The 23444-nt window shown below is 58.2% G+C and overlaps 2 protein-coding genes and 1 long non-coding RNA gene across 9 annotated transcripts in view; 1 reads left to right on the top strand and 2 right to left on the bottom strand.

The window, feature by feature from the left end:
- The first annotated feature begins 2241 nt into the window (after positions 1 to 2241).
- Positions 2242 to 22747, top strand: ADCY6 (adenylate cyclase 6). 7 transcript variants are annotated; one of them, XM_045873521.3, is made up of 22 exons: positions 2242 to 2391; positions 7054 to 7897; positions 11543 to 11692; positions 12078 to 12199; positions 12293 to 12404; positions 12543 to 12670; positions 13173 to 13331; positions 13409 to 13550; positions 13671 to 13799; positions 14072 to 14097; positions 14332 to 14479; positions 14724 to 14821; positions 14999 to 15086; positions 15274 to 15390; positions 15670 to 15828; positions 16103 to 16281; positions 17227 to 17262; positions 17346 to 17475; positions 17796 to 18059; positions 18869 to 19073; positions 19885 to 20009; positions 20229 to 22747. In XM_045873521.3, exons 2-22 carry the CDS (start codon positions 7055 to 7057, stop codon positions 20352 to 20354), a joined length of 3486 nt encoding a protein of 1161 aa, XP_045729477.1. In that variant the 5' UTR covers positions 2242 to 2391; position 7054; the 3' UTR covers positions 20355 to 22747. The 7 variants fall into 7 exon arrangements, with proteins under 7 accessions (XP_045729477.1, XP_045729476.1, XP_054363047.1 ...); XM_045873520.3 differs by having other exon boundaries at positions 2247 to 2391; positions 7051 to 7897; XM_054507072.2 differs by lacking the exon at positions 2242 to 2391 and adding an exon at positions 3522 to 3541.
- LOC135364435 (uncharacterized) lies at positions 8207 to 11624 on the bottom strand. Its single transcript, XR_010411533.1, has 3 exons — positions 11488 to 11624; positions 11286 to 11372; positions 8207 to 8495 (listed from the first exon to the last, which is right to left on the bottom strand). It is a non-coding gene; the product is annotated as an uncharacterized LOC135364435 (long non-coding RNA).
- The window catches only part of SPMIP11 (sperm microtubule inner protein 11), a 35075-nt gene continuing 32862 nt past the window's right edge, over positions 21232 to 23444 (bottom strand). Inside the window, exon 5 of the mRNA XM_054506214.2 lies at positions 21232 to 23329. Coding sequence (XP_054362189.1) covers positions 23281 to 23329 — 49 coding nt within the window. The 3' untranslated portion in view covers positions 21232 to 23280. The remainder of the gene's footprint in view (positions 23330 to 23444) is intronic.

Here is a 23444-nt window from a genome sequence, read left to right on the forward strand (position 1 = left end):
CTCGATCCCAGGACCCTGGGACCCTGGGACCATGACCTGAGCCGAAGGCAGACGCTTAACAACTGAGCCACCCAGGCTCCCCTTAAAAATAAAATCTTAAAGGGGTGCTACCTAGGTAGTTCAGTGGTTGAGCTGCTGACTTGATTTCAGCTCAGGTCATGATCTCAGGGTCTTGGGATAGAGCCCTGCATGGGCTCCCCACTCAGTGGGGAGTTGGCTTGAGGGTTCTCTCTCCCTCTGCACCCCCCTATTTGGCCTGCCCAGGTGCCCGCGCTCTCTCTCTCAAATAAACAAATATTTTTTAAAAATGGTTTTGTTTTTTATTTTATTTTTTATAAAAGATTTTATTTATTTATTTGACTGAGAGAGACAGACAGTGAGAGAGGGAACACAAGCAGGGGGAGTGGGAGGGAGAAGCAGGCTTCCTGCGGAGCAGGGAGCCCCATGCGGGGCTCGATGCGGGGCTCGATCCCAGGACCCTGGGACCATGACCTGAGCCGAAGGCAGACGCTTAACGACTGAGCCACCCAGACGCCCCAAAAGTTTGTTTTTTACATTTTAATTATTTATTTGAGAGCGTGAGAGAGAAAGAGAGCGCCCACAAGTGGGGGTAGGGGTGGGGGTAGTAGGGGAGGAGCAGAGGGAGAGGGAGAAGCAGATTCCCTGCTGAGCAGGGTGCAGAGGCCGGCTAGATCCAGGGACTCTAAGATCATGACCTGAGCCAAAGGCAGACCCTTAAGGGACTGAGCTGCCCAGGTGCCCCTTAAAAAAAAAATTCCCATTTTATAGATGAGGCTCCAAGAGAGTAATGATTTACCCAAGTACATAATTTGTGATTATATATGGCTGATAAGTGATGGAAACCAATTTTCCTAATTCCTCCCCTCTCTTCCTTGCCTCAAGCTCTGTCCTGGCTTTAGGAATCCAAGTGGGGATTTGGTAGGGACAAGAGTTGGGCTTTGAAGGACTAGAATGTAGCAGGCGCTGAGGAGTGAGCTGAAGTGGGACCTCAGGGTGCGGAAGAGGCTGCCAAAGGAAGAAGGAGCTACAGGTGCGGTTGAGGGAACCTCTGGCCAGGCCTCCAAGGGAAGCCAGGCAGGCTGCCCTCTTCCCAGCTCTGGGGCAATGGCACTCATTACAAAGTCAGACTCGCCTACATTCTGGGAATTAACCCTCTTCCCCTTTCTGGCTATCCCACGTTTCAGACCCTTTAAGGGTTAAAGCGGCTTCCACGTGATTTTCCCATCACCCAGGTAACTTGGGTTGCTGCTTTGTGCGAGAAAACATGGGAAATAAATAAAAGTCCCAAACAATTTTTCAGTATGTGCACCTAGCCATGCACCCCCCCTTCACCCCCACCGTCTACAGGGAAGCACAACCCGTTGGGTAAAAGGTGCCCGGGGGAGGGGCTCTGCTCGTTGGCAGGTGCGGGGGAGGGGCTGCCCAGAGAGGGAAGGGGGGGGAGAAAGAGAGAGAGAGGGAAGGAGAGGACCCAGGGGGCGGGGGGCGCCCCTTCCTTTAGTTCCCCTCTTGGGCTCTGGGTGCAGCAGGTTCGCGTCTGGCAGGTGCCCCAGAGGGTTGGGGGAGGAGGAAACAAGTGGCGTGTGGGGAAGCAGGCCGCGCACACCTGGCGCCCGGTGGAATGAAATCTTAATTAATTATTAAACTGAGTTCCCGCGGGAGGGAGCGGGGCCGTGGCGGCTGGGCGGGAATGGCAGGGTGGGGGCCGGGGGAGGGAGGAAGGGCGGAGGAGTGAGGAGTGGGCGCAGGTTCAGCCCCGGGCGACCCCGGCGGGAAGGAAGCCGACCTCCGTGCCCCGGAGAGGGGCTAGTCGCCGAGAGACAGAGTGCGTTTGCCGGCGCGCCCGGGGACCCCGGGGTGAGGGTGGGCGGAGAACGCCGCAGGAGGCAGCAGGGGGGTGGAGGGAAGGGGCAGCGGGCGGGACGGCCCCTCCCTCGGGGTCTTGATCCCAGAACAGAAGCCGCTTGTTTTCCCAGGACTGGGGGAGGGAGCGGCGGGAGAGAGGAGGGGGCGCGCGGAGGGAGGGGCGCTGCTCGGGCTCCCCCACCCCTACCCGCTCCTCGGAAGGGGAGTGGGCCCCTGCGCGGGGCCCGGGAGGGGGAGGGGGAGGGGGCGCCCAGACAATGGGAGCTTGTGCCTTTAAGGCGGGGAGTCCGGGAGCCGGCGGGGAGGGGACTTCTGGATCCGGGGTAGAGGGCGGCTGCGCTGGCCAGCAAGGAGGGGGCGCGGGCCGGGCGGACTGCGGACGGCGGGAGGGACGGCCGGGACGCGCGGGCACGGAGCAGGACCGCGGGACGGCCGGCCGGCCGGCCGGAGCCCGCGGGGGCGGCGGGGCGGGGGCGCGGGGGAGGCGCGGAGCCCGGCCGGCAGGTGAGCCCGCGCGGAGAACGGTAGGGGGAGCGGCGGCGCCGGGGCGCTCGGGTCTCGGGGGGCGTGAAGACTCCCGCGCCGCTCCCGAGAGTTTTTGTTATTGTTGGTGCGGGCACGGAATCGCGCGATGGGGAGGCTCGATAGTGTTTGGAGGGGAGCCTGAGGCCGTTGGGGCTGGAGAGAGAAATCAGGGAGGAGACGGGGGGCTCAAGGCTCCCACCCTTCACTCCCTTCCTCCCCCCGAAGCGAGTGCCCAGCTTGCTGGGACCCGGGGGAAAGGCTTGTACTGGGGGAGGGGCTGGCTGAGGTTTTTGCAGCGGGGCTGTGGGGTGAGCCTCCCGAGTTTGGGGTGGAGTGTGATTGTGTTTAGGGGAGGGGGGCAGCCTGGGAGGAGGGATGCCCTCTGCCTGCAAGAGTTCCCTCCACTCCCCTAGCCCCAGACCTTGGCAACGAAAAGGGTGGTGTCAGGGCCCGCTGCAGGGGGGAGCAGACTTGATTCTCAGCTGGGCCTGACTGGAAACCTAGACGTGGAAGCAGGCGGTGGGGACTCTCTTCCCATACCCTCCCCTATACCAGAACACCCCTGTGAGGTGGAAAAACCTGGGTGTGTGTGGGGGGGTGTTGTGTGGTTGGGCGTGGAAGTGGGAGCCTTCTGCAGGCTTCAGGGAGACCAAGGATCGGGAAGGGAGGAGAAGGCAGTCCTGGACCTCCAGATACAGGCCCTGGGGGAGGCTTCTCTACATCTGGAAAGGCCTGGAATTGAGGCCCACTTCCCAGCATGGTGGGCGGTGCTGGCACTGAAGGGCCCTGCCTGGGCAGCGCCTTCTACCATGAACTTTCTGAAGTCGTTTTAAATCCCCTGGAGCCTCCTTCTGCCAAGGAGGGCAGGGGCAGGGACAGACCGAGGTGGCCAGGAAGAGGGTTTGGGAGAAGCAGTGGGCAGAGCTATCCTTGGGGCTGGGCCTTGGCCTGCCTCAGACTCTGGGTCTCAGGCTGGAGAATCAGGGTTGGGAGGGACTTGAGATCTGGGAGGCACTGGGCCTCCAACTGCCAAGCTGAATGGATATGGCTCTGGCTGTGGGAGCCAGCGGTGCCTGGAGCAGCAGATCTGTGAGAGAGAGCAAGGGACCGGGACCCAGGGGAGGAGGAGGTCAGAGGCACAGGCTCAGGAGCCTGTCCCTAGGGAAGAGGGAGGTGGTCTGTGGTTTATAGCGATGCGTTGTTTCTGGACAGTGAGGTTTGGGGGACCATATAGGGAAGTTTTGTGGCTTTGAACAGTGCCCTCCCCTGTTCCTTGTCATACCGACCTAGCGTGGGGTGCCAGGAGTGCTGGGAGCCTGGTGAGTTCTCCAAGGTGGGCAATGCCTGGAGTGGAGCTCCAGATGGGATGGTTGCAGTTAGTTGGACAATTACACAGCTCTGAAGCTATCCCCTCTGGGGGGGTCAGAGTGTTCTGGGGACAGTCATGCATTCTCCTGGACAGTGTCTACCCCTTCCTCTGTGGGTATGAGCCAGATACTAGGATGTGCTTCCAGGAGGCTGGGAACACAGCCAGAAACAGGTCCTTTGGGAACAGAGGTCTGGCCCATTTGGGGGGTGCGTGTGGTAAATACAGGGCAGGGGACTGGCGAGTAGGAGGAGGCTGAATGAAGTAAAATGTCATGGTGGGGGTGGTGGGAAACCTGCTCACTCTGGGCTCTGTCTCCAGCAGCTCTGGGGACTGACAGCCGAGGACACAGGGACTGACAGAACCAGGTGTCTGACTGGCTGGGGAGATGTGTGTTCTTGCTTATGACTTGTCTTTCCATTTCTTGGATAGTGGCAGAGTTTTGGGTCCAAAACGGTGTAGGGTGGGGGAGAAGAACTCATTTATCGAGTGTGTACTATGTGACAGATACTGTTGGATCCTTTCCTCACAGCTACTACTACTCCCATTTTACAGATGAAGAAACTGATGCAGGGAGGTAGTAACGTGTTCAGGGCTGTGGGCTAGCACATAATTACTCTCAGGTTTGAAGCCTGGTCTTGCTCCAAAGATCATGCTTCTAATGAAGTATTTTGAGGAGCCAGGCTTCCTTTGGTGCCTTTTTCCAAATGCCGACCTGACCCAAAGTCTTGGATTTCTGATCTGTCCCTCCAGAGGGTGCTGTTGGTGGTGTGAAGGGGTTGAAGGGCATGCTGCTCTGTGGGGTATGGGAGAAGGGATGCTGAGAGAAGTGGGCTGAGGGTGAACTAGGGATGGGGGTTTCCAGCATGCAGAGAGGTCCCCAGTCTGCCTTCTCTTTTGTGGGCCTCTGGGTGTCTGCTTGAAGCTCCACATGTCTGCCACCCCCCCCCCCCCCCGCCGTGTCCCCTAGTGAGTACAAATGTCAAGGCTGCTAGCTCTGAAGGTTTAAGTACAAGGAGCCCCAGGGTGCCCTGTGGGCATGGAGGAGGATGACAGTCCTCTCATTGCTAGGAGGCATGCACATGCGGCTCCCTGAGGGTGTTGTCCTGGAGTCCTCCCCATCCTGGCTCAAGGTGCTACCCTCCAGGAGACCTGAGATTTGGGTCTGATTCAGTGGCCTGGGGTCTCTGTAACTTGGACCAGCCACATAAAGCTGCTATGCACCTTGTTTTCCTTTCTTTTTTTTTCCCCTGTCAAATCTGTGCTCCAGGTGGCCACAGAAGCAGCTACACAGGGTTTTGGTGAAGATCAGATGGAATTAGGCATGTGAGAGGACCTCAAAAAGTTTAAAGCACAGAGAAAGCATTGTCTACCGAGCCCTTCTAGGAACAGTTACTTAGACTCTACTAGGTGTGGCAGATAGGGCGGTGAGCAAAACGGGCCCAAATCCCTGCCTTCATGGAGCTGACATTCCAGTGAGGAGACACAATGAGCAAATAAGGAAAATATATAGAATGGCAGTTGCTGATAAGAGCTATGGAGAAAATTAAAGCATAAAGCTGGGAAGAGAGATAGGGAGCTCCAGGAAAGGGGGTTGCTATTTTAATAGAACGGTCAGAGAAAGACTCACTGATAAGGGGACATTTGAGCTGTGACCTGGAGGAGCTCTTGTAGCGGCAGAGGACACGGCCCCGTGAGCACCACAGGCCCAGGCCGGCCTATGGACGGTGTGTTGGGGAACAGCAAGGAGGCTCATAGGACTGGAGTGCAGGGAGGGAGATGAAGAGTCACAGGATTATCGCTATTTGTTTTTATTTCACATTAGCTGCTCAATGCAAATGCCTTTGAGCTTGCTTTTTTTTTTTTTTTTTGATTTTATTTATTTATTTATTTGAGAGCGAGAGTGCTGGGAGGGGGGAGAGGGGAGGGACAGAGTGGGAGGGAGAGGGAAAGGGAGAGAATCCCAAGCAGACTGTGCACTGAGGGTACAGCTGACGTGGGGCTCGATCTCACCACCCTGAGATCATGACCTGAGCCGAAACCCAGAGTCAGACACTTAACCGACTGAGCCACCCAGACATCCCATCTTGAGCTTTCTGTCTTTTCAACGTATTTCTTTTTTTAAGATTTTATTTATTTATTTGACAGAGAGAGAGATAGCGAGAGCAGTAACGCAAGCAGGGGGAGTGGGAGAGGGAGAAGCAGGCTTCCCGCAGAGCGGGGAGCCCGATGCGGGGCTCCATCGCAGAACCCTGAGACCGTGACCTGAGCCGAAGGCAGATGCTCAACGACCGAGCCACCCAGGCGCCCCTCATTATATTTCTTGAGTCCTTACCATGAGCTGGGCTGAGTACTTGGTGCTAGGGATACAGTGCTGAGCAAAATAGTGATAATCCCTACCCTCACAAAGTTTATAGTCAGAGGGGTGGGGACACACATTGAACAAGGGGCAGTTTAGTTATAATTGTGGTAAGTACTATAGAGGAAACACACAGACGGTAAACGGGTCGGAACGTAGTCTGGGTTGGAGAGCCGGGACATCTTCCCTGAGGAAGTTCCTTCTAAGCCGTGACCCAAGGAAGAAGTTGCATTTGGCCTGGTGAAGTGTGCGTGGCGTGAGTGTGATGGGGAATGATGTGGAAAGAGATTCCCTTTTGTATGGAGGTCACCGATTGGCAGCTCACAGGCTGAATTCATTCCATAGACGTGATTTACTTGGCTTGCAGTGTTGAAAAATGTGAATTACTTCCCAACATTTAAAAATCAGGAGCTGTCACATTACAACGTACATTTTTTTCAGCTTCTGTTGAAAATGAGAAGATCAGGCTCTGCCGGGATGCCAGGGGCAGCTAGCTACTAGTGTGGGGTGCTGCGCGCCCCTGCCGTGCTGGGGGGCGGGCACTCCGTAGTTCCTCCCACATCTGAGCCGGGGGAGCCTTTGCTCATTGACACAGGCACTTGAGTTTGTCACCGCCCACGAATCAGTGCTTTTTAGGGAAGAGGTGAACGTATACGTACTGGCAGATCTGGGTTCGAATCTCGGTTCTCACAGCTCTGTGGCTCCTTGGTCTAGGGCCAGTTACCTCTCTCCCTCTGTCTCCTGTTTCCTGGCCTGTTGAAGGGGGACACCATCGTCCTCCTCCGGGATTTTATTTGAGTGAGATGTTGTCTGAAGGGCTTAGCTTGGCCGGGAACGTACTCAGTTTATGATAGCTACTGGCGGCGGTAGGGAGTGATGGTGGTGTTAACACCGACTCGTTCCTTTCTCCCAGCAGCATGTCGTGGTTTAGTGGCCTCCTGGTCCCCAAAGTGGATGAGCGGAAAACAGCCTGGGGTGAGCGCAATGGGCAGAAGCGTCCCCGCCGTGGGACCCGGACCGGTGGCTTCTGCACGCCCCGCTATATGAGCTGCCTCCGGGACGCACAGCCCCCCAGCCCCACCCCTGCAGCTCCCCCTCGGTGCCCCTGGCAGGACGAGGCCTTCGTCCGGAGGGGTGGCCCAGGCAAGGGCCCGGAGCTGGGGCTGCGCGCGGTGGCCCTGGGCTTTGAGGACACGGAGGCGACGGCCGACGTGGCCCCTGACGTGACAGCCGGGCGTCGGCGGTCCTGCTGGCGGCGCCTGGCCCAGGTGTTCCAGTCCAAGCAGTTCCGCTCGGCCAAGCTGGAGCGCCTGTACCAGAGGTACTTCTTCCAGATGAACCAGAGCAGCCTGACGCTGCTCATGGCCGTGCTGGTGCTGCTGGCCGCCGTGCTGCTCGCCTTCCACGCGGCGCCCGCCCGCCCTCAGCCCGCCTACGTGGCCCTGCTGGCCGGCGCCGCCACCCTCTTCGTGGCGCTCATGGTGGTGTGCAACCGGCACAGCTTCCGCCAGGACTCCATGTGGGTGGTGAGCTACGTGGTGCTGGGCATCCTGGCAGCTGTGCAGGTGGGGGGTGCCCTGGCGGCCACCCCCCGCAGCCCCTCCGTGGGCCTCTGGTGCCCTGTGTTTTTTGTCTACATCACCTACACGCTCCTCCCCATCCGCATGCGCGCAGCGGTCTTCAGTGGCCTGGGCCTCTCCACGCTGCATTTGATCTTGGCCTGGCAACTCAACCGCGGCGACGCCTTCCTCTGGAAGCAGGTGGGTGGTCGGGGAGGTGGGCCTTGGGGCACCAGGCCAGGAATGAGAAGGGGTCTGGTGACCGGGGGTGGCAGGGGTGTGGGTCGTGGGGGTGGATACTGGGGCCGGGGCTGTGTCCAAGGGGAGGGGCAGATGACGGGAGGCCAAGTTTCAGGGGTCGGCTGCATCTGGGATCTGGAGCTGAGGGCACTGCTGAGGGGAGGGAGGGCCCCCGGACCCAAGCCTGTGCTCTGCAGGCCCCAGTCTGCAGCTCTTTAGCCTGAGGCCCTTGAAGAAGCGTAGCCCATAGACGTGAGGGAGCGCTGGAGCTGTGAAGGTGATGTTCAGCCCCGGGGCCCGGGCAGGGCCGAGAGGGCACTGTTGGCTACGGCAGGCCTTGGCAGTTCTGGCCCCAAGTTGATACCTGAGACTCAGGCCCGGTGCCATCCCTGAAAAGCAGCGCCAGGTGGTGATCTGGAGGGATCACGCAGGGTTTGGAGGGAGTGAGCAAGGGAGGAGTTGCTTCTCTCCTGGACCAAGGCCGTCTCTGAGAGGACAGGGAGGGTGACGAGTGGGATCAGTTTTCTCCGGGGCTGGGCGTGGTTTGAGTGGAGTTGGACTGTAGAAAAGAGGGGCGTCAGGGTCGGATCTCTTCCCCGCCGTCCTCCCACTGAGCACCAAGGCTCCGGCAGCCCTGCCTTGAGGTTCTCTGTCCATGCCAGCTACTGTATCCGGGTTCTGAGTGGTGTGTGGGGTGGGGCTTGACAGCATGATGTTGAGGGAGAAATCACCACGGCTTGGCTGTGGGCAGACCTGCTGGTCCAATGGGCTGAGTTCTTCTCTGTGAGATCTTAGACAACAAACCTCACTTCTCCCAGCCTTAATTTCCCAGTCTGTAAAACTGGGATAAAAATAGTATCTACCTCATGATGTTGCTGTTAGGGCCCCACCCTCTCCCAGAGTGGAGTAGAACCTGGGGGCAGGGAGGTGTGGGAGTGCTGTAGGGGATGGTACCCAGGGAAGGGCCTTCCTGGAAGTCGCTTTCAGAGAGACCAGAGCCTGTGGAGTCTGCCATCTTGGGTCATCCCCCTGACCAGGGAGCAGAGACCAGGACATCTTGCCTAGCTGATCCTTCAGGGCATAGCCCCTAACCAATGTAGCCCATGATCCCTCTCTTGGCACCCTGATTTTGAGGGTGCTGTCCTCTGTCTTGCTCAAGTTTTGAGGGAGTCCCACCTCTGCCTTGCCTAGGGCTTGTGGCCTGTAGCCCACCCTAGCCCCACCCACAAAGAGGAAGTTGCCTGGGGCTCCCAGGGTGAGAAGCTGGGTGCTCTGGCATGATGCCCTTCTCCGCCCAGCTTGTGCTCTGGAACAGAATGTACCTTTTTAAAAGTAACTTTATAGCCCATTTGTTTGTGGAGCATGCACCCACAGGGCAGCCAGACCTCTTAAAGAGCCAGGGTCTTTCTGTCTCTGCTGGCCCCCAACTTCTCACCAGGGTAGCTGTCGCACTGGGCTTTGGAGTTGGACTACCCTCCTGGGGAAGGAGGAGCTTGGGGGTGGTGCCTCTCCAGCCCCCCCCCCCCCCCGCCCCCGCCTTCTCTCTGGCTGGCCAGGGGTGGGTGGGTGTCTCTTCTCTGCTCTTAGCTGGCATGGTGCCCAGAACCAGGCCCAGGGCCTGACTGGGGAGGCGCAGCCCCATGGAGGCCAGGACTGTGCCAGCCTCCTGCCTCCCCAGGGGCACCCAGCTGCAGCCTGACCCAGTAGGTCTCAGCAGGCACGTTCTTAGGGTGAGCGGGGAAAGTCACCCCTGCCCCTGTGCCCGTCTGCGGAGCCAGGGTCGCCATAACCCTTCTCTGAACTGAGAAGGATTGAGTCCCTGTGTCCAGTTGGCCTATATGAGTCTGGATGGCTTGGGGCCGTGACCTCCTTTCTAGGCTCCTTGCACAGCCCTTTTCCAGATCCAGCCCTGCTCACGCTCACGGGAAGGAGCCTTCCTTCTCCTCTGACCCACTCATTTAGACGCACTGAGCGGTTTCACCCAGCAGCCCCTCCTGGAGTCTCCTAGAGTGCCCTGGCATCCCTTTTTTCTCACAGTCGGATAGGGGTCTCCGTACAGATCTATTTCAGTCTCTCGTCCCCCTTCCCCTTCCCTCCCCCATGACTCACTTTTTCCTCTTGGGCTCCTGGGGCCAGGAAGGGAAGTTGCCTGGTTAAACCCCCCCTCTCCTTCTCCCCCACTGGGGGCTATTCTTAGAAACCCCTAAGGGAGATAGTGTGCCCCCCCTCTTCAGCCCTGCTGCTGGGAGGGGGGCCTTGTGAGCTGGACTGGGAAGGGAAGCTAGGAGGCCGTTCCTAGGGGGTCAGAGCGAGAAATGGCTTGGGGGTTTGCTGAACCTACCCCTCCATTTCACCTAAGAAACATGAAACTGAGGCCCCAGAGATTAAGTGACCTGCCCAAGTTTGCAGGACTCGTTCTGGCTCTGGGCAAAGCCCAGAATTCCTGGCTTCCAGTTAGTGCTCTTTCCCTCCCTTCTCCCCAAACCAGAACCCTGCCCCAGCCAACTCTGGGGTGGAGCCACAGGTGCCAGGTTAACCCCTGAATTTCCAGAAACACTGAGGCCAGTTTTCCCTAGACTTCCTCTCCGGTGAGTGCTACTGATGCGGAGGAGGGCTGACCGTCCTCAGATCGGGGTCCTAGGGCATGCGGCCTGGCTATGCCAAGAATTGGGAGTGCCGGGGCATGGTGGCAACCCTTCCCAGGTGGAAGGGAAGGTCCAACGTTAGTAGAATTGAGGACTCCCAAGCCTGGTCTCTGAGGCTGGGCCTCAAGAGCTTGGCTGAGTGGGGTGTGTAGGCATCTTGGAAGTCTGGAATGTACCGTGCAGTAGGGTTTGGACACAGGCTTTGGAGTCTGACTGTCCTGGATTCAAGTCCCACACCAGCCACTATTAGCTGTGTGATTTGGGACATGTTACTTAGCGTCTCTGTGCTGGAACGTCTTACCTTTAAAATGAGATGCTGTTATCTGTTTCATAGAGTTAGGAGAAATCCGTTACTGTATATGAGGTAGCTATAGAAGTCAGGAATATTAAGTAGGCAGCCAACAAATTAGCCAACTAATAATAATAATAATAGTAGTAGTAACTATTATATCAAGTTATGTCAGAGCAGGGAGGGACCTTAGAAATCTTCTTGTTGTCCCTCTCCAGGTTCTAGATGAGCTTACAGAGGCCCAGAGGGATGAGGTGACTTGTCCTGGGCATTCATAGGAGGATATAGAGCTCAAGTCTCCTGGGTGTTGTCCTGTGAGGAGATCCACATACAGAAGGAGCAGCATTTGTTTTTTGTTTGGGCTGGCTGTGGGGCAGGAAATCGTAGTGTGCTGGGCACAGGCCCCATGACCCACCTTGCCCTGGTTGGCGCTTCTGCTCCCAGGAGTCGTGAAGAGGTCCCATTTCCAGCTGTGGAGTGATCCGGGCAGGGGGCCGGAGTCCTGTGGGAGAAGGGGGAGATATGTTACAGGGGTTGGGACAGCTCGGGGACAGACGGGGCACGGATCCTGGCTTCCTCCGAGGGAATGCATGCACAGAGAGCCTAGCAAGTTGCACCTGCGCGGAGTGGGGGTGGGGGTGGTCACGCGTCTGCGCTGCCGCCCTCTTGCAGCTGGGTGCCAGCATGTTGCTGTTCGTCTGCACCAATGTCATCGGCATCTGCACGCACTACCCGGCTGAGGTGTCTCAGCGCCAGGCCTTTCAGGAGACCCGTGGTTACATCCAGGCCCGGCTGCACCTGCAGCATGAGAATCGGCAGCAGGTGGGGCTGCTCTCCCTGTCCAAGGCCTTTCCCGTCCTCACCCCCAAAGAACCCGCGGACTGGGTCCGCTGCCTTGTACCACTCCATGGAATCAGTGTGGACGGCGGTCCCCCCGATCGTGCATCACACAGGCTGTGTGACGCTGGGGGTCCTGTCTTGTCCGAGGGTGGGAGAGGGCAGCAGGGAGCACAAGCGAGGGGTTGCACGGGGGTGCTCAGAGCAGGCTGGGGCGTGGATCTGCTGTAGGCTCTCATGGGGGAGGTCCAGAAGGGAAGCTCAGGTCTCCAGAGGGCTCTGGGAGGGCCCTGGGGTGGTGGAGGCATCAGGAGGGATCGCAGCGTGAGGCCGAGAAGGTAGTGGTGCCCCGTTGAAACCGCTGGTCTAGGAACGGCTGCTGCTGTCCGTGTTGCCCCAGCATGTTGCCATGGAGATGAAAGAAGATATCAACACAAAGAAAGAAGACATGATGTTCCACAAGATCTACATCCAGAAGCATGACAATGTCAGGTAGGGGGGGAGGGGGAGGAGCCCGGGAGGGATGGGGAACCCGGGAGTCTTTGAGCGCCACGTGGTCCTTCCATTTTCTGCCATTGTCCACAGCATCCTGTTTGCAGACATTGAAGGCTTTACCAGCCTGGCATCCCAGTGCACTGCGCAGGAGCTGGTCATGACCCTGAACGAGCTCTTTGCCCGGTTTGACAAGCTGGCTGCGGTGAGGGGGCTGGGGCTGGGGGTGGCGAGAGCATAGCCTTACTGGGGCGGCCTGGCACGGTGGGGACAGGTGGTGACTCAGTGAGGGTGCTGGGCGGGCAAGAGAGTGAGAGCGACTCTCCCCAACTCTCCTCTTTAGGAAAATCACTGCCTGAGGATCAAGATCTTAGGGGACTGTTACTACTGTGTGTCGGGGCTGCCGGAGGCCCGGGCAGATCATGCCCACTGCTGTGTGGAGATGGGCGTGGACATGATTGAGGCCATCTCGTAAGCGGTGCCCCTCCCAGGCCTTCTGGAACCAAGGGTGCCCCCACCGACTCCTACCCTTTGACGTGTCCTCAGGACTTTTTCTCAGTTGTGGCTATTTCTCTGTCTTGGAGGCCCATCACCGGGGAGGGGAATGCATATTTCTTGAGCCTGTGCGGCCGAGACCCCAGCCAGCCGGGCAGGGTAGGGGAGCCAGCGTGAGGGCGTTTGGGCTGGTGCGAGTGCTAGCTGAGCTGGCCTGAGGGGAGAACAGGGGCTCCCCCCTTTCTGGCTCAGTTCCACAGGATGCTGCAGGGCCACAGCCGGTGAAAACAGCCCTCAAACATTTGTCCCTGAGACCCTGGCAGCCTTTTGCCCACGTCCAGCCAAGGGCTGTGCTCCCGTGCCCCGCGTCTGGGTCTGTCCCTGTCTGTTTGGCTCCGAGGGGAGTGAAGGGCCTGAGCTCTGGGCTGGGAGTGGGGAGGACCGTGCCAGGAGCTGAACCGGAGCCGCCTCCTCCCAGGCTGGTGCGTGAGGTGACCGGCGTGAACGTGAACATGCGCGTGGGCATCCACAGCGGGCGTGTGCACTGTGGCGTCCTTGGCCTGCGGAAGTGGCAGTTCGACGTGTGGTCCAATGACGTGACGCTGGCCAACCACATGGAGGCGGGGGGCCGGGCCGGGTGAGTGTGGGGTCCAGGTGGTGAGGGACGGGAATGAGGCGGGCAAGCCCCGGCCTCACCCTCCTGGTCCCTCCCAGCCGGATCCATATCACCCGGGCCACGCTGCAGTACCTGAACGGGGACTACGAGGTGGAGCCAGGCCGCGGCGGTGAGCGTAATGCCTACCTCAAGGAGCAGCACATCGAGACCTTCCTCATCCTGGGAGCCAGCCAGAAACGGGTCAGGCCGGGGTGGGGGGTTGCGGCGGGGGAGGCAGGCAGGGAGGAGGGCAAATGTGGGGAGCAGACAGACTTCTTCTCTGGGCCCCTTTTCTGATCCTGCACCCGGCTGCCTGCACAGAAAGAAGAGAAGGCCATGCTGGCCAAGCTGCAGCGGACGCGGGCCAACTCCATGGAAGGGCTGATGCCACGCTGGGTGCCCGACCGTGCCTTCTCCCGGACCAAGGACTCCAAGGCTTTCCGCCAGATGGTGAGGGGCCCGCAGCACTAGTACCTGAGGCCTCATTTTCCTGACACTCTGTGCCCCGCTTCTTTCCTCTTCCTTCCTTGTTGTGGCTCTTGCGTCTCCACGTATGACTTCTGGTATTGGGAGCAGGAGGGATGACTTCATACCAGGGGTCCCGAGCCCCGCAAAGTACATGGGGGGGACCCCTCAGCACGCTGTTGGGGAGGGGGAAGGGATGATGGAGGTGAGGGTGGTCTGCCCTTCACCTCACCGGCACGCTTTGTCCCTTTCTCCAGGGCATTGATGACTCCAGCAAAGACAAGTAAGTCAGGTGATTGAGGAGGGAGGAAGAGGAGGGGAGAAGGCACTTGCACCCTGGGACAGGGCTGCGGGGAGCCGAGGCCCCCTCTTTCCTGGAGCTTAGGTGTGTCATGGGGGAGCAGGGGCCATACCCCCGCTCACTCTATTCTGGGGTGCTGCCCATGCCCTTCCCTTCTCATTGCCTCTCATGTGGCACTGCTCATGCCCCTGATGAAGCCATGTCCCCTGCCCTCAGCCGGGGTGCCCAAGATGCCCTGAACCCCGAGGACGAGGTAGATGAGTTCCTGGGCCGTGCCATCGATGCCCGCAGCATCGATCAGCTACGGAAGGACCACGTGCGCCGCTTCCTGCTCACCTTCCAGAGAGAGGACCTTGAAAAGAAGGTTTGGGGGATTTGAGGGCAGAGGGACGAGGGCCAGGCGAGGAGGGGAGGTCCAGGCAGGGAAGGCTGAGCACAACTGAGGGAACAGGAGAGGTTATTTTGGGAATGGGGGGAGAGGGGCGACCACAGGGCACAGGGGGGATTCCTATCAACTGGGCCACTGCTTCCCCTCCTTGAGGCCCCTGGGAGTGCCCTGCCTCCCCCAGGGCAGAGCCCAGCACCCAGCTCAGCCTCCTCTCCCTCAGTACTCACGGAAGGTGGACCCCCGCTTCGGAGCCTACGTGGCCTGTGCGCTGTTGGTCTTCTGCTTCATCTGCTTTATCCAGCTCCTCGTCTTCCCACAGTGAGAGCCCTGTCCCTCCTCACTCTGCTTCTCTTCCCTCCACCACTTCCCAGAACCTTCCTAAACACCCATGCAAGCTTACGGTCCCTGGAGCCCGCACCCTGCCCATCTGGAGAGTGGGACAAGGAAGCCCAGCTATTCCAGAGTAACATTTTTCCTGGCCCTCTTCTGCCCCAGTTCAACACTGATGCTTGGGATCTATGCCAGTATTTTCCTGCTGTTGCTGATCACCGTGCTGACCTGTGCCGTGCCCTCCTGCGGCTCTGTACGTCGGGGGTTCTTCCAGGGCTGGTCGGGGAGGGCGGGCTGGGCTGGGCTGGTGAGGCACGTGGGGACAGGGAGGAGAAGGCCAGGCCTCCCCGGCCCCCGCCCCGCCCCCAGGCCCCGGCCCTCGTTGGCCTTACCCCTTGGCTGATGTGGTCTCTAACTCCCGGTCTCTGGCCCGTCCGCAGCTCTTCCCCAAGGCCCTGCGACGTCTTTCCCGCAGCATCGTCCGCTCTCGGGCACACAGCACTGGGGTTGGCATCTTTTCAGTCTTGCTTGTGTTCACCTCTGCCATCGCCAACATGGTAAAGGTCCAGTGGGGATTCTTCTTCCCTTCATCTGTGCCAAGCACTGCTCTGGGCCCTGGGGGTAGGCAGAGGAAGGAGACCCATTTCCTGCCCTCCGAGAGCTCGTTATCCCAAAGGAGGGGATGAGGTTAACTCGAGTCCCCCTTTCTCCTTGCTCTCTGTACCTCCTGTCACCCTCAGTGAGAACTTTGACCTCCAGAGTAGAAGGCACGGGGGCATGGCCCTTGTAAGCGCTCCCCTCCGCGATACCCTGATAGTCTCCCCCAACTTTTGCAGTTCACCTGTAACCACACCCCCATACGGACCTGTGCAGCCCGGATGCTGAATGTAACACCTGCTGACATCACTGCCTGCCACCTGCAGCAGCTCAATTACTCTCTGGGCCTGGATGCTCCCCTCTGTGAGGGCACCGCACCCACTTGCAGCTTCCCTGAGGTGTCCAAGCCGTGCTCAGGCGGGATTGGGGGGGGGTGGTCCCGATCAGTACTCGTTGTTGACTCCTCTGTGTCACGCCTGGCGATGGGCACCGGGGTCCAGGTCTCACCAGCGTCCCTGCTGCAGAAGCAGCCAGGGGCCCCAGTGTGCTGGGGGGCGGGGTGCGGAGGCTGAAGGAGCTTTGGGTTTGAGGTTGTGGAGGGGAGTGCTCTTCCTGCATGGGGTCGGGGGTGCCGCGGCTTCATCCAACACCACCTCTGCCATCGCCCCCCAGTACTTCGTTGGGAACATGCTGCTGAGTCTCTTGGCCAGCTCTGTCTTCCTGCACATCAGTAGCATCGGGAAGTTGGCCATGATCTTTGTCCTGGGGCTCATCTATTTGGTGCTGCTTCTGCTGGGCCCCCCAGCCACCATCTTTGACAACTATGACCTGCTGCTTGGTGTCCATGGCTTGTGAGTTTATCCTCAGCCCCTTTCATCCCCTAGGAGCTTCCTGACCCTGCTGGTCACTGTGAGTCTCTCTGGTGCCCAGGCCTCTTGTGCCCTTGGAATGCTACCACTCACCCCTCACCTGTGGCAGAAAAGGAGGCAGGGGAGGAGCTCCCAGCATATGACTTCACAGTCACCCCAAGGAAACCCCAGTCCTGGGAAGTGCCTGTATCTTCAGGCCAGACATTTTAAAAAATTCCCTCTCTCATTTGCATGGTTCCTTCGTACACATTCTCTTAACCACCTGTAGGTCACACAGCTGCTTTGTGGCAGAGCCCTGGCTGGGAACCAAGACGTCTGACTCCTGCTTAGGGGCTTTGGCAGGGTTACCACACTGGCTTTTCCTCTGCAAACCCCACCCCTTGTGATATGGGGCCATAGCTTGGTGTGGTGGTAGGAAAAGCCTCTTGGGTTTTGAAGGACTCCCTCTTGGGGGCCCACTTGGGTTTGAGTCCCGCTCTGCTGCTCATTAGCTGTGTGACCTTGGGCGGGTGAGTTCACGTCTCTGAGCCTCAGTTTCCTCATCTGTAAAATGGCGGTGGCACCTGTGTCATAGGTGATTGTAAAGACTCTGGTAACTGACATTTGTCGAAGCCTTCCTGCCCACCGGGCGCCGCGCTAGGCCTCTTGTGCGTGTTACTTAGATCTCGTCCCTCTTTTACTGATGAGGAAACAGGCCTAGACTTAAGCAACTTGTACCGGGTCCCAGGACAGGTAAGTCGAGGAGCCACGAGTGGAAGCTTCTCTTAACCTCTGCTCTTAACGAGTTCGTGTAAGCAAAGGCCCTGGCCCTGTGCCTGATTTTGTGCTCTGTGCTCAGGAAATGCAGTTTCTGCCTCCCCTTCCCTGTGCCCCCACCCAGCAACCCAAGAAGAGCCGATGACTTTGTTTCTTGTATCTTCTTGCCAGGGCTTCTTCCAATGAGACTTTCGATGGGCTGGACTGGTGAGTGAGGGCTCTGGGGCGGGGCAGGGTAGGGCTGCCCGGTGCCTCTTCCAGACACTGAGCTTGCCTCTGCTTCCCCTCAGCCCAGCTGCGGGGCGGGTGGCGCTCAAGTACATGACCCCAGTGATTCTGCTGGTGTTTGCCCTGGCGCTGTATCTGCATGCCCAGCAGGTGGAATCGACGGCGCGTCTGGACTTCCTCTGGAAGCTGCAGGTGACCGAGCACGGGCCTCTGGGGCAGGGGGAGGGCCCTGGGGACGGAACCTGGGCCAAGCCAGAAGTGCATCTTGTTACAAGCTGGCCGAGGCTCGGGCCGCCCAAGCCCACTCGGGCTCCAGGCCTTCTCTGCGCCCACCCCCTAACCCCTGCTTCATCCTGTCCGTGCCCTTCACCCCTTTGCTTGTTCTTTAGGTCTCACCCGGCCATGCCTTTCTCCTTCCCTGTGATTCCCTCTGATGCCTGTCTCCAGGCATCGGCCGCTCTACCCACCCCTTGTGACTGTTGGGCAATGGGTGATGGCTGTGGTGTCCACAGGCAACAGGGGAGAAGGAGGAGATGGAGGAGCTGCAGGCCTACAACCGAAGGCTGCTGCACAACATCCTGCCCAAGGACGTGGCCGCCCACTTCCTGGCCCGCGAGCGCCGCAACGACGAGCTCTACTACCAGTCGTGCGAGTGCGTGGCTGTCATGTTCGCGTCCATCGCCAACTTCTCCGAGTTCTACGTGGAGCTGGAGGCCAACAATGAGGGTGTTGAGTGCCTGCGGCTGCTCAACGAGATCATCGCCGACTTCGATGAGGTGCTTGTCTGGCCGCTGTTGCTGGCCGAGCAGCTGGCGGGGCTAGGGGAGCGGGGAGAACTTCGGATGGGATGGCCGGGGTTGGAGGGGTAGCTGGATTGGGGCGGGGAGGGAGGGTTGATGGGACCCAGAGACGTCGGGGTAGGAGTAAGGGTAGGTACAGCAGAGGCAAGGACAAGGACCCACCAGGGTGTCCAAGGCAGCAAGGAGCTCAGCCTCAGTGGGGCAGGGTTGTCACTGCTGGGGAGCAAAGGACATGAGGCTCTGTGGAGGGGACAGGATAGGTACCAGGTGGATGTTACTGAATAAGAAAGCAGTGGTCTGTGGACAGAACCCCATGTGAGCCCAAGGAAGCAAGATGGGCCCCTGGATAGAGAAAATGGAAACAAGCATGAGGAAGTATCCTGAACGTCCAGGTCAGGAATGGGCCATTTACTGTTTTGGAGCCAAGGCACTTCTTCGCTCTGGCACTCAGTTTCCCGAAAAGTGACGGTTAGGATAACTGGTGGCTAATATCCCTTCTGTGGTTCCGGATTCTGCGAGGGAGCTTTTGAAGCGGAGCTGAAGCTGTACGCGTTAAGTCCTGGCCTGGGGTTCTGCTGACTGCCTGGCGAAGGAGGCCTGTGTTCTGGCTCCTCGGTCCCGCCTTGAGAACAGCAGCTGGAAGCGGGGGCACGCTCACTCGAGGGAGGGGAGCTGTTGAAACAGGGAAGGGGGAAGAGGCCGAGGCAGGGCAGGAGTGAGCATCGGGCAGGGTGCGTGCGTTTGGCCTCTCTGCCTTGACGGTCAGGTCTCCCCGTGCTGGCCAGATCATCAGCGAGGAGCGCTTCCGGCAGCTGGAGAAGATCAAGACGATTGGTAGCACCTACATGGCGGCCTCAGGCCTGAACGCCAGCACCTATGATCAGGCGGGCCGCTCCCACATCACCGCCCTGGCCGACTATGCCATGCGGCTCATGGAGCAGATGAAACACATCAATGAGCACTCCTTCAACAATTTCCAGATGAAGATTGGTGAGACGGCCTGGTTGCCTGGGAGCTTTTCCCAGGGCTGTTCCTGGGTGAGGCCAAGGAAGCAGGCTAGGGACGGCGTCACAGATGCCCCATCAGGAATCCTTTGGGATGTCCTTTTCTCCCACCTCCTGTCTTGTCTCACATTTAGAACAGAGATCATTTATTGGGGGCCTACTGTGTGCCAGGCCCTGTCCTAGGCATTTTAGTCTTCACGTTGTCATCCCCTTTTACAGATAGAGACTGACTCTCAGATTAAAATAACTTGGCCATGGCCAAACAGCTAGTAGATGGCTGCACTGGGGTTCAAAACCAGGTTTATTTACACTCCAGTCCCCGTGTCCAGTCTAAGAGGCACCTCTGAGATGAGCTGGGAGCTGGTGGGCGGGAGGAGCGGTTAACAGCGTGGGTTCTGGAGTCACTCTGGTTTGAACTCTGGCTGTGCCACTTACTGGCTTATTTAGCACGTTGCCCAACTCCCCTCAGCTCCCCAAGGCTATCTGTAAAATGGGCATGATACCTACCGTTGAAGGCTGTTGAGGGGATGAAGTAATGGAATGCAAAATGCTTCCCGGAGGGCTTGGCTCAGAGCGAGCTTTCGGTGGATTTAGCTACTGTTATGGCAGTGGCTGTCTTAACTCAGGGGAGCGCCTCAGGACATGCCCAGATCTGCCATTTTTTACAACCAGGACACTTGTCCCTTTGTCACTCTCTTCTCTGGGTCCTTCTAAAGGTTCCAGGAGGCGGGATGACTCCCTGGGCTGACCCTGGAATGTCCATTAGTCTCAGTTTTTTGCTGCTGTTCCCATCTCAGGGCTGAACATGGGCCCAGTCGTGGCAGGCGTCATTGGGGCTCGGAAGCCGCAGTATGACATCTGGGGGAACACAGTGAATGTCTCTAGCCGTATGGACAGCACGGGGGTCCCTGACCGAATCCAGGTGAGGGGGATGTGGGCAGAGGCTGGGAAGGGTATGGGTCCAGAGGGCTTCTGCAGGTCCCTCTCTGAGGTCAGCTAGGACAGGGGTAGGGTGGCAGTGTTCTGTGGTTGGGGGTGGGTGCGGTTTGGGGTGGGGTTAGCATGATTAGAGAACCCCTGGACCCCTACAAATGCAGCAGGAAGGATCCCAGGCTAAATGGGTTCCCTTCCCATCCCCCAGGTGACCACGGACTTGTACCAGGTTCTAGCTGCCAAAGGCTACCAGCTGGAGTGTCGAGGGGTGGTCAAGGTGAAGGGCAAGGGGGAGATGACCACCTACTTCCTCAACGGGGGCCCCCCCAGTTAACAGGGCCCAGCTACAAATTCAGCTGTCAGGACCAAGGTGGGCATCTGAGTGGACTCTGAGCTCGCTCAGTGGAGCCGTGGCAGGGGGCACGAAGCCTCCAGACCCTGCTGATCACAGAAGGGAGCACACCAGCAGGCTGTGCTTGGACCATGCTCGTCTGCTCTCAGGCTGGTGAACAAGGGATACCAAGAGGATTATGCAAGTGACTTCTACTTTTCTAACTGGGATAGGGCTGTTGCCTCTTTGTTCCAGCTTTTGGGAGCTGGGGGGGCCGGCGGGGGGAGGGGGGCATCAGCAGAGGCGGAAGGAGCCCTCCTGTCTGAGGGATTAAAATGGCAGCTTGCCATGCCTACCCTTTCCCTGTCTGTCTGGGCAACGGACTCAGGGCTGGGCCCTTCCTTTCCCTCTTTTTTCCTGGGAATATTTTGTACAAAGACTGGGGCAGGCCTGAGGAGTGCCTATTCTGTGCTTGCCTCTGCAGTGCCTGCGTCCCCAGCACTGGCCTTGGGTACCCCACCCCGGTCAGGTCTCCCTCCTAGGCACAGGGCAGAGGAGGGGGATGCCCTGGGGACCCAGCTCTGTCCATGTTTCAGGGGAATGTTTCCATTTGCCAAATCCTAGTCCCATGATCTGTCCCCAAAGGGGAATAAAGGGACTTTTGACAGCTCAGATTTAGCCCCAGTTCCTGCACAGCTCCAGGGAAAGGGGCATCTGGCCTCATTGGTACTGTGAAAATGCCCAGCCAGAGAGCAAGCGTGTGTGTGCGGATGTCAGACCAGGAGTTGAAAGTCCACGGGCAGGTGCCAAAGAGAGCAGGCCAGCCAGGGAGCGGGGTGGTACCAGACTCGATCTGAGGGCCCCACTGGGGTCATGATCAGGTAACTCTGCCCCCCCTGCCCCCCCCCCCCCCCCCCGTGCTCTGTCTGTCTGTCTGCTGGCAAGGGGACACAGAGCATCTCTACCCATTCTGTTGCCAAATAGAAAAGGGTCAGGGCATGGAGGAGGATGACCCTGATCTCAAACCTGTCCTCCCAAGTCTTTGGCCCTGGGGAGGGCCTGTGTGTCTGTGTAATGTGTGTGCATGTCGGCCTTTGTGTGTGTAGCTGTTTCCCAGGTCTGTGTGTGTCCTTGTGCTCCTCCTCAGCTCTCTACCCGGGGTTGCCTCTCTCCTGTGGGCCTCTGTCTTCTGGGAATAAGGAAGTGTTTCTGATTTCAAGGGGTGGAGAGAGATGCCTAGGTTGCACAGGAGTGGCATGGGGTGTGGTAGCAAGAAGAAGGTGGCCCTGGGGAGAGGAGTCCTTTTTGTGCCAAATCCCTAAGTGCCATTTGGGGGCCACGTGTGCACCATGACTGTCTCCCTGCCAGGGGCAGGGACCCAAGCACCTGCTTGAGCCTCAGTGCTCCATGCACTTGACCTGTCTGGGGTTTGGTGGGCAGAGGCTCAGGGATTTCCTGGGTTCCCCAGCTGGTGGTATACTTTGGGACCGAGGTAGCATGGGATCTCTCTGAGGACCCAGATTCTGGTACTAGGGAATGAGGCAAGGGAACCTGAAACTTGGTGTTCCGCAGCCTTCAGTCTCAGTCTAGCCCATGAAGCCTGCAAGGGCTAGAAAGGAGGGTTGGAAGGTTGGACTCTAGATTCCCTTCCTATCTCTGCCTTCCTTTTACTCCTTTCCTTGCAACCTCCTTGCCTCAGGCCTGAATTAGTTGGTGCCTTGGTTTCTCTGTCTGTACCTATTTAAGCCAGAGGTATTAGCCTGAATTTTGCTTGAACATCATTTTGTCTTGGAGGTGATGAGAGAGACAGAGGAGGGTCCCAGAGTTGCTGGGTTTGGGGAATGGAAGGGATAGGTGGTACTCTTGCCCTTCCTCGTGCCCTTTCTGACTCAAGCTCCTTGCAGAGGCCTGGTTTTTGGCTCCTATTGCCTCCCCTGGGGGATCTTCATGCATCAACCAAATGGGCCATCGGGCACTTCATTAGCCATGGCAGGAGGAGGGGAAAAGACTAGTTGGTCCAGACAGAAAATCAACTTTCTTTCCCCAGCCATATCCCTGGATAGGAAGGGACTGCTTGGAGCCCTGGGTTGGGGGTGAGGGTGTAAGGAGACCAGAGTGGGAAGACCTCAGTCTTCGGTGACTTGACTTTGCTTCTTGCCAAGTGGGAGGGGCCTGTCCACACCAACTCCCCATACCACAGTGCCAGCCATGCCCTTCTCCTGGGCTACCATCGCCCCCTTTCTCACCAGGTGATGGGGGAGTCAGCGGATGGGAGGCCCATGGACTTTGGTTTTATAATGTAACCACTGTGGGGGGGGGAGGGTTGTGTATCATGTATTTCAGTGAAATATTTAATATATTTAAATATCAATAAAATCAAATTGTTTGTAAAATTCCTAGCTCTCTGAAGATGTTCTGGGCCCTGGGTTGGGTCAGAAGTGGCAGAGCTGGGTATAGGAGGCAGCCTCCTGCTGGAGGGCTCTGAGCCTCTTTCCTCTGTGGTTAGAGGGCTTCTTCTGGTTTTCTCGCTGCCAAGGTGAAGCTGCAGTCTTCAGAGAGCATGACTACTCTAGACCCTTCAGCATCATGAGAACCAGTGTGTGTCTTCCCAGACTTGTTACTCTGACACCTGCCATTCATGAGGTCAAGACCCCCTTGGTGGTCTTTTCTGTACCCTGGCCCCTTCCCAAACCAAACACCAAATTCTGGCCCCCATACATCTGGTTTCACAGGAATTTGGGCTTTGGAATAATTTCCCTCTGCTTCACTTCCAGCGCACACAAGTGACTTCTAGTCCAATCTGTTTACTCTGCTTTTGCGATCCCCTCCTCTTATTAGTCAGTTAGTGGAACCAGGACACCTTCTCCCACTTTCTCTTTTTTTGCCCTGTTTCCATGGTCCATCTTGCTCTTCTGCAAACACATCCTGCTCAATACAGACTGAAGTTTCTGTCACTGAGAACAGAGTGATCCATGAACCTGGAAAAGAGAGAGAGGGTCTCAGATTCGGCCAGGCCAGGCCAGGCTGGTGTATATGTGGTGGTGTCCTTAAACATCTCCCAAGACTGCCTCAGGGCAGAGAGGGCAGGGGCAG

The sequence above is a fragment of the Mirounga angustirostris genome, unplaced genomic scaffold (genome assembly GCF_029215605.1).
Source record: "Mirounga angustirostris isolate CCGP_5_RB_7025 unplaced genomic scaffold, mMirAng1.0.hap1 SCAF_5, whole genome shotgun sequence".
NCBI classification, from domain to species: Eukaryota; Metazoa; Chordata; class Mammalia; order Carnivora; family Phocidae; genus Mirounga; species Mirounga angustirostris.

Bases quoted from the DNA above. Each gene is read 5' to 3' on its own strand.
- ADCY6 (XM_045873521.3), top strand. From the start codon at position 7,055: ATGTCGTGGTTTAGTGGCCTCCTGGTCCCCAAAGTGGATGAGCGGAAA. The intron at 12,200-12,292 runs GTAGGGGGGGAG...CATTGTCCACAG, and splicing joins CAGAAGCATGACAATGTCAG to CATCCTGTTTGCAGACATTG. The intron at 17,476-17,795 runs GTGACCGAGCAC...TGGTGTCCACAG, and splicing joins ACTTCCTCTGGAAGCTGCAG to GCAACAGGGGAGAAGGAGGA.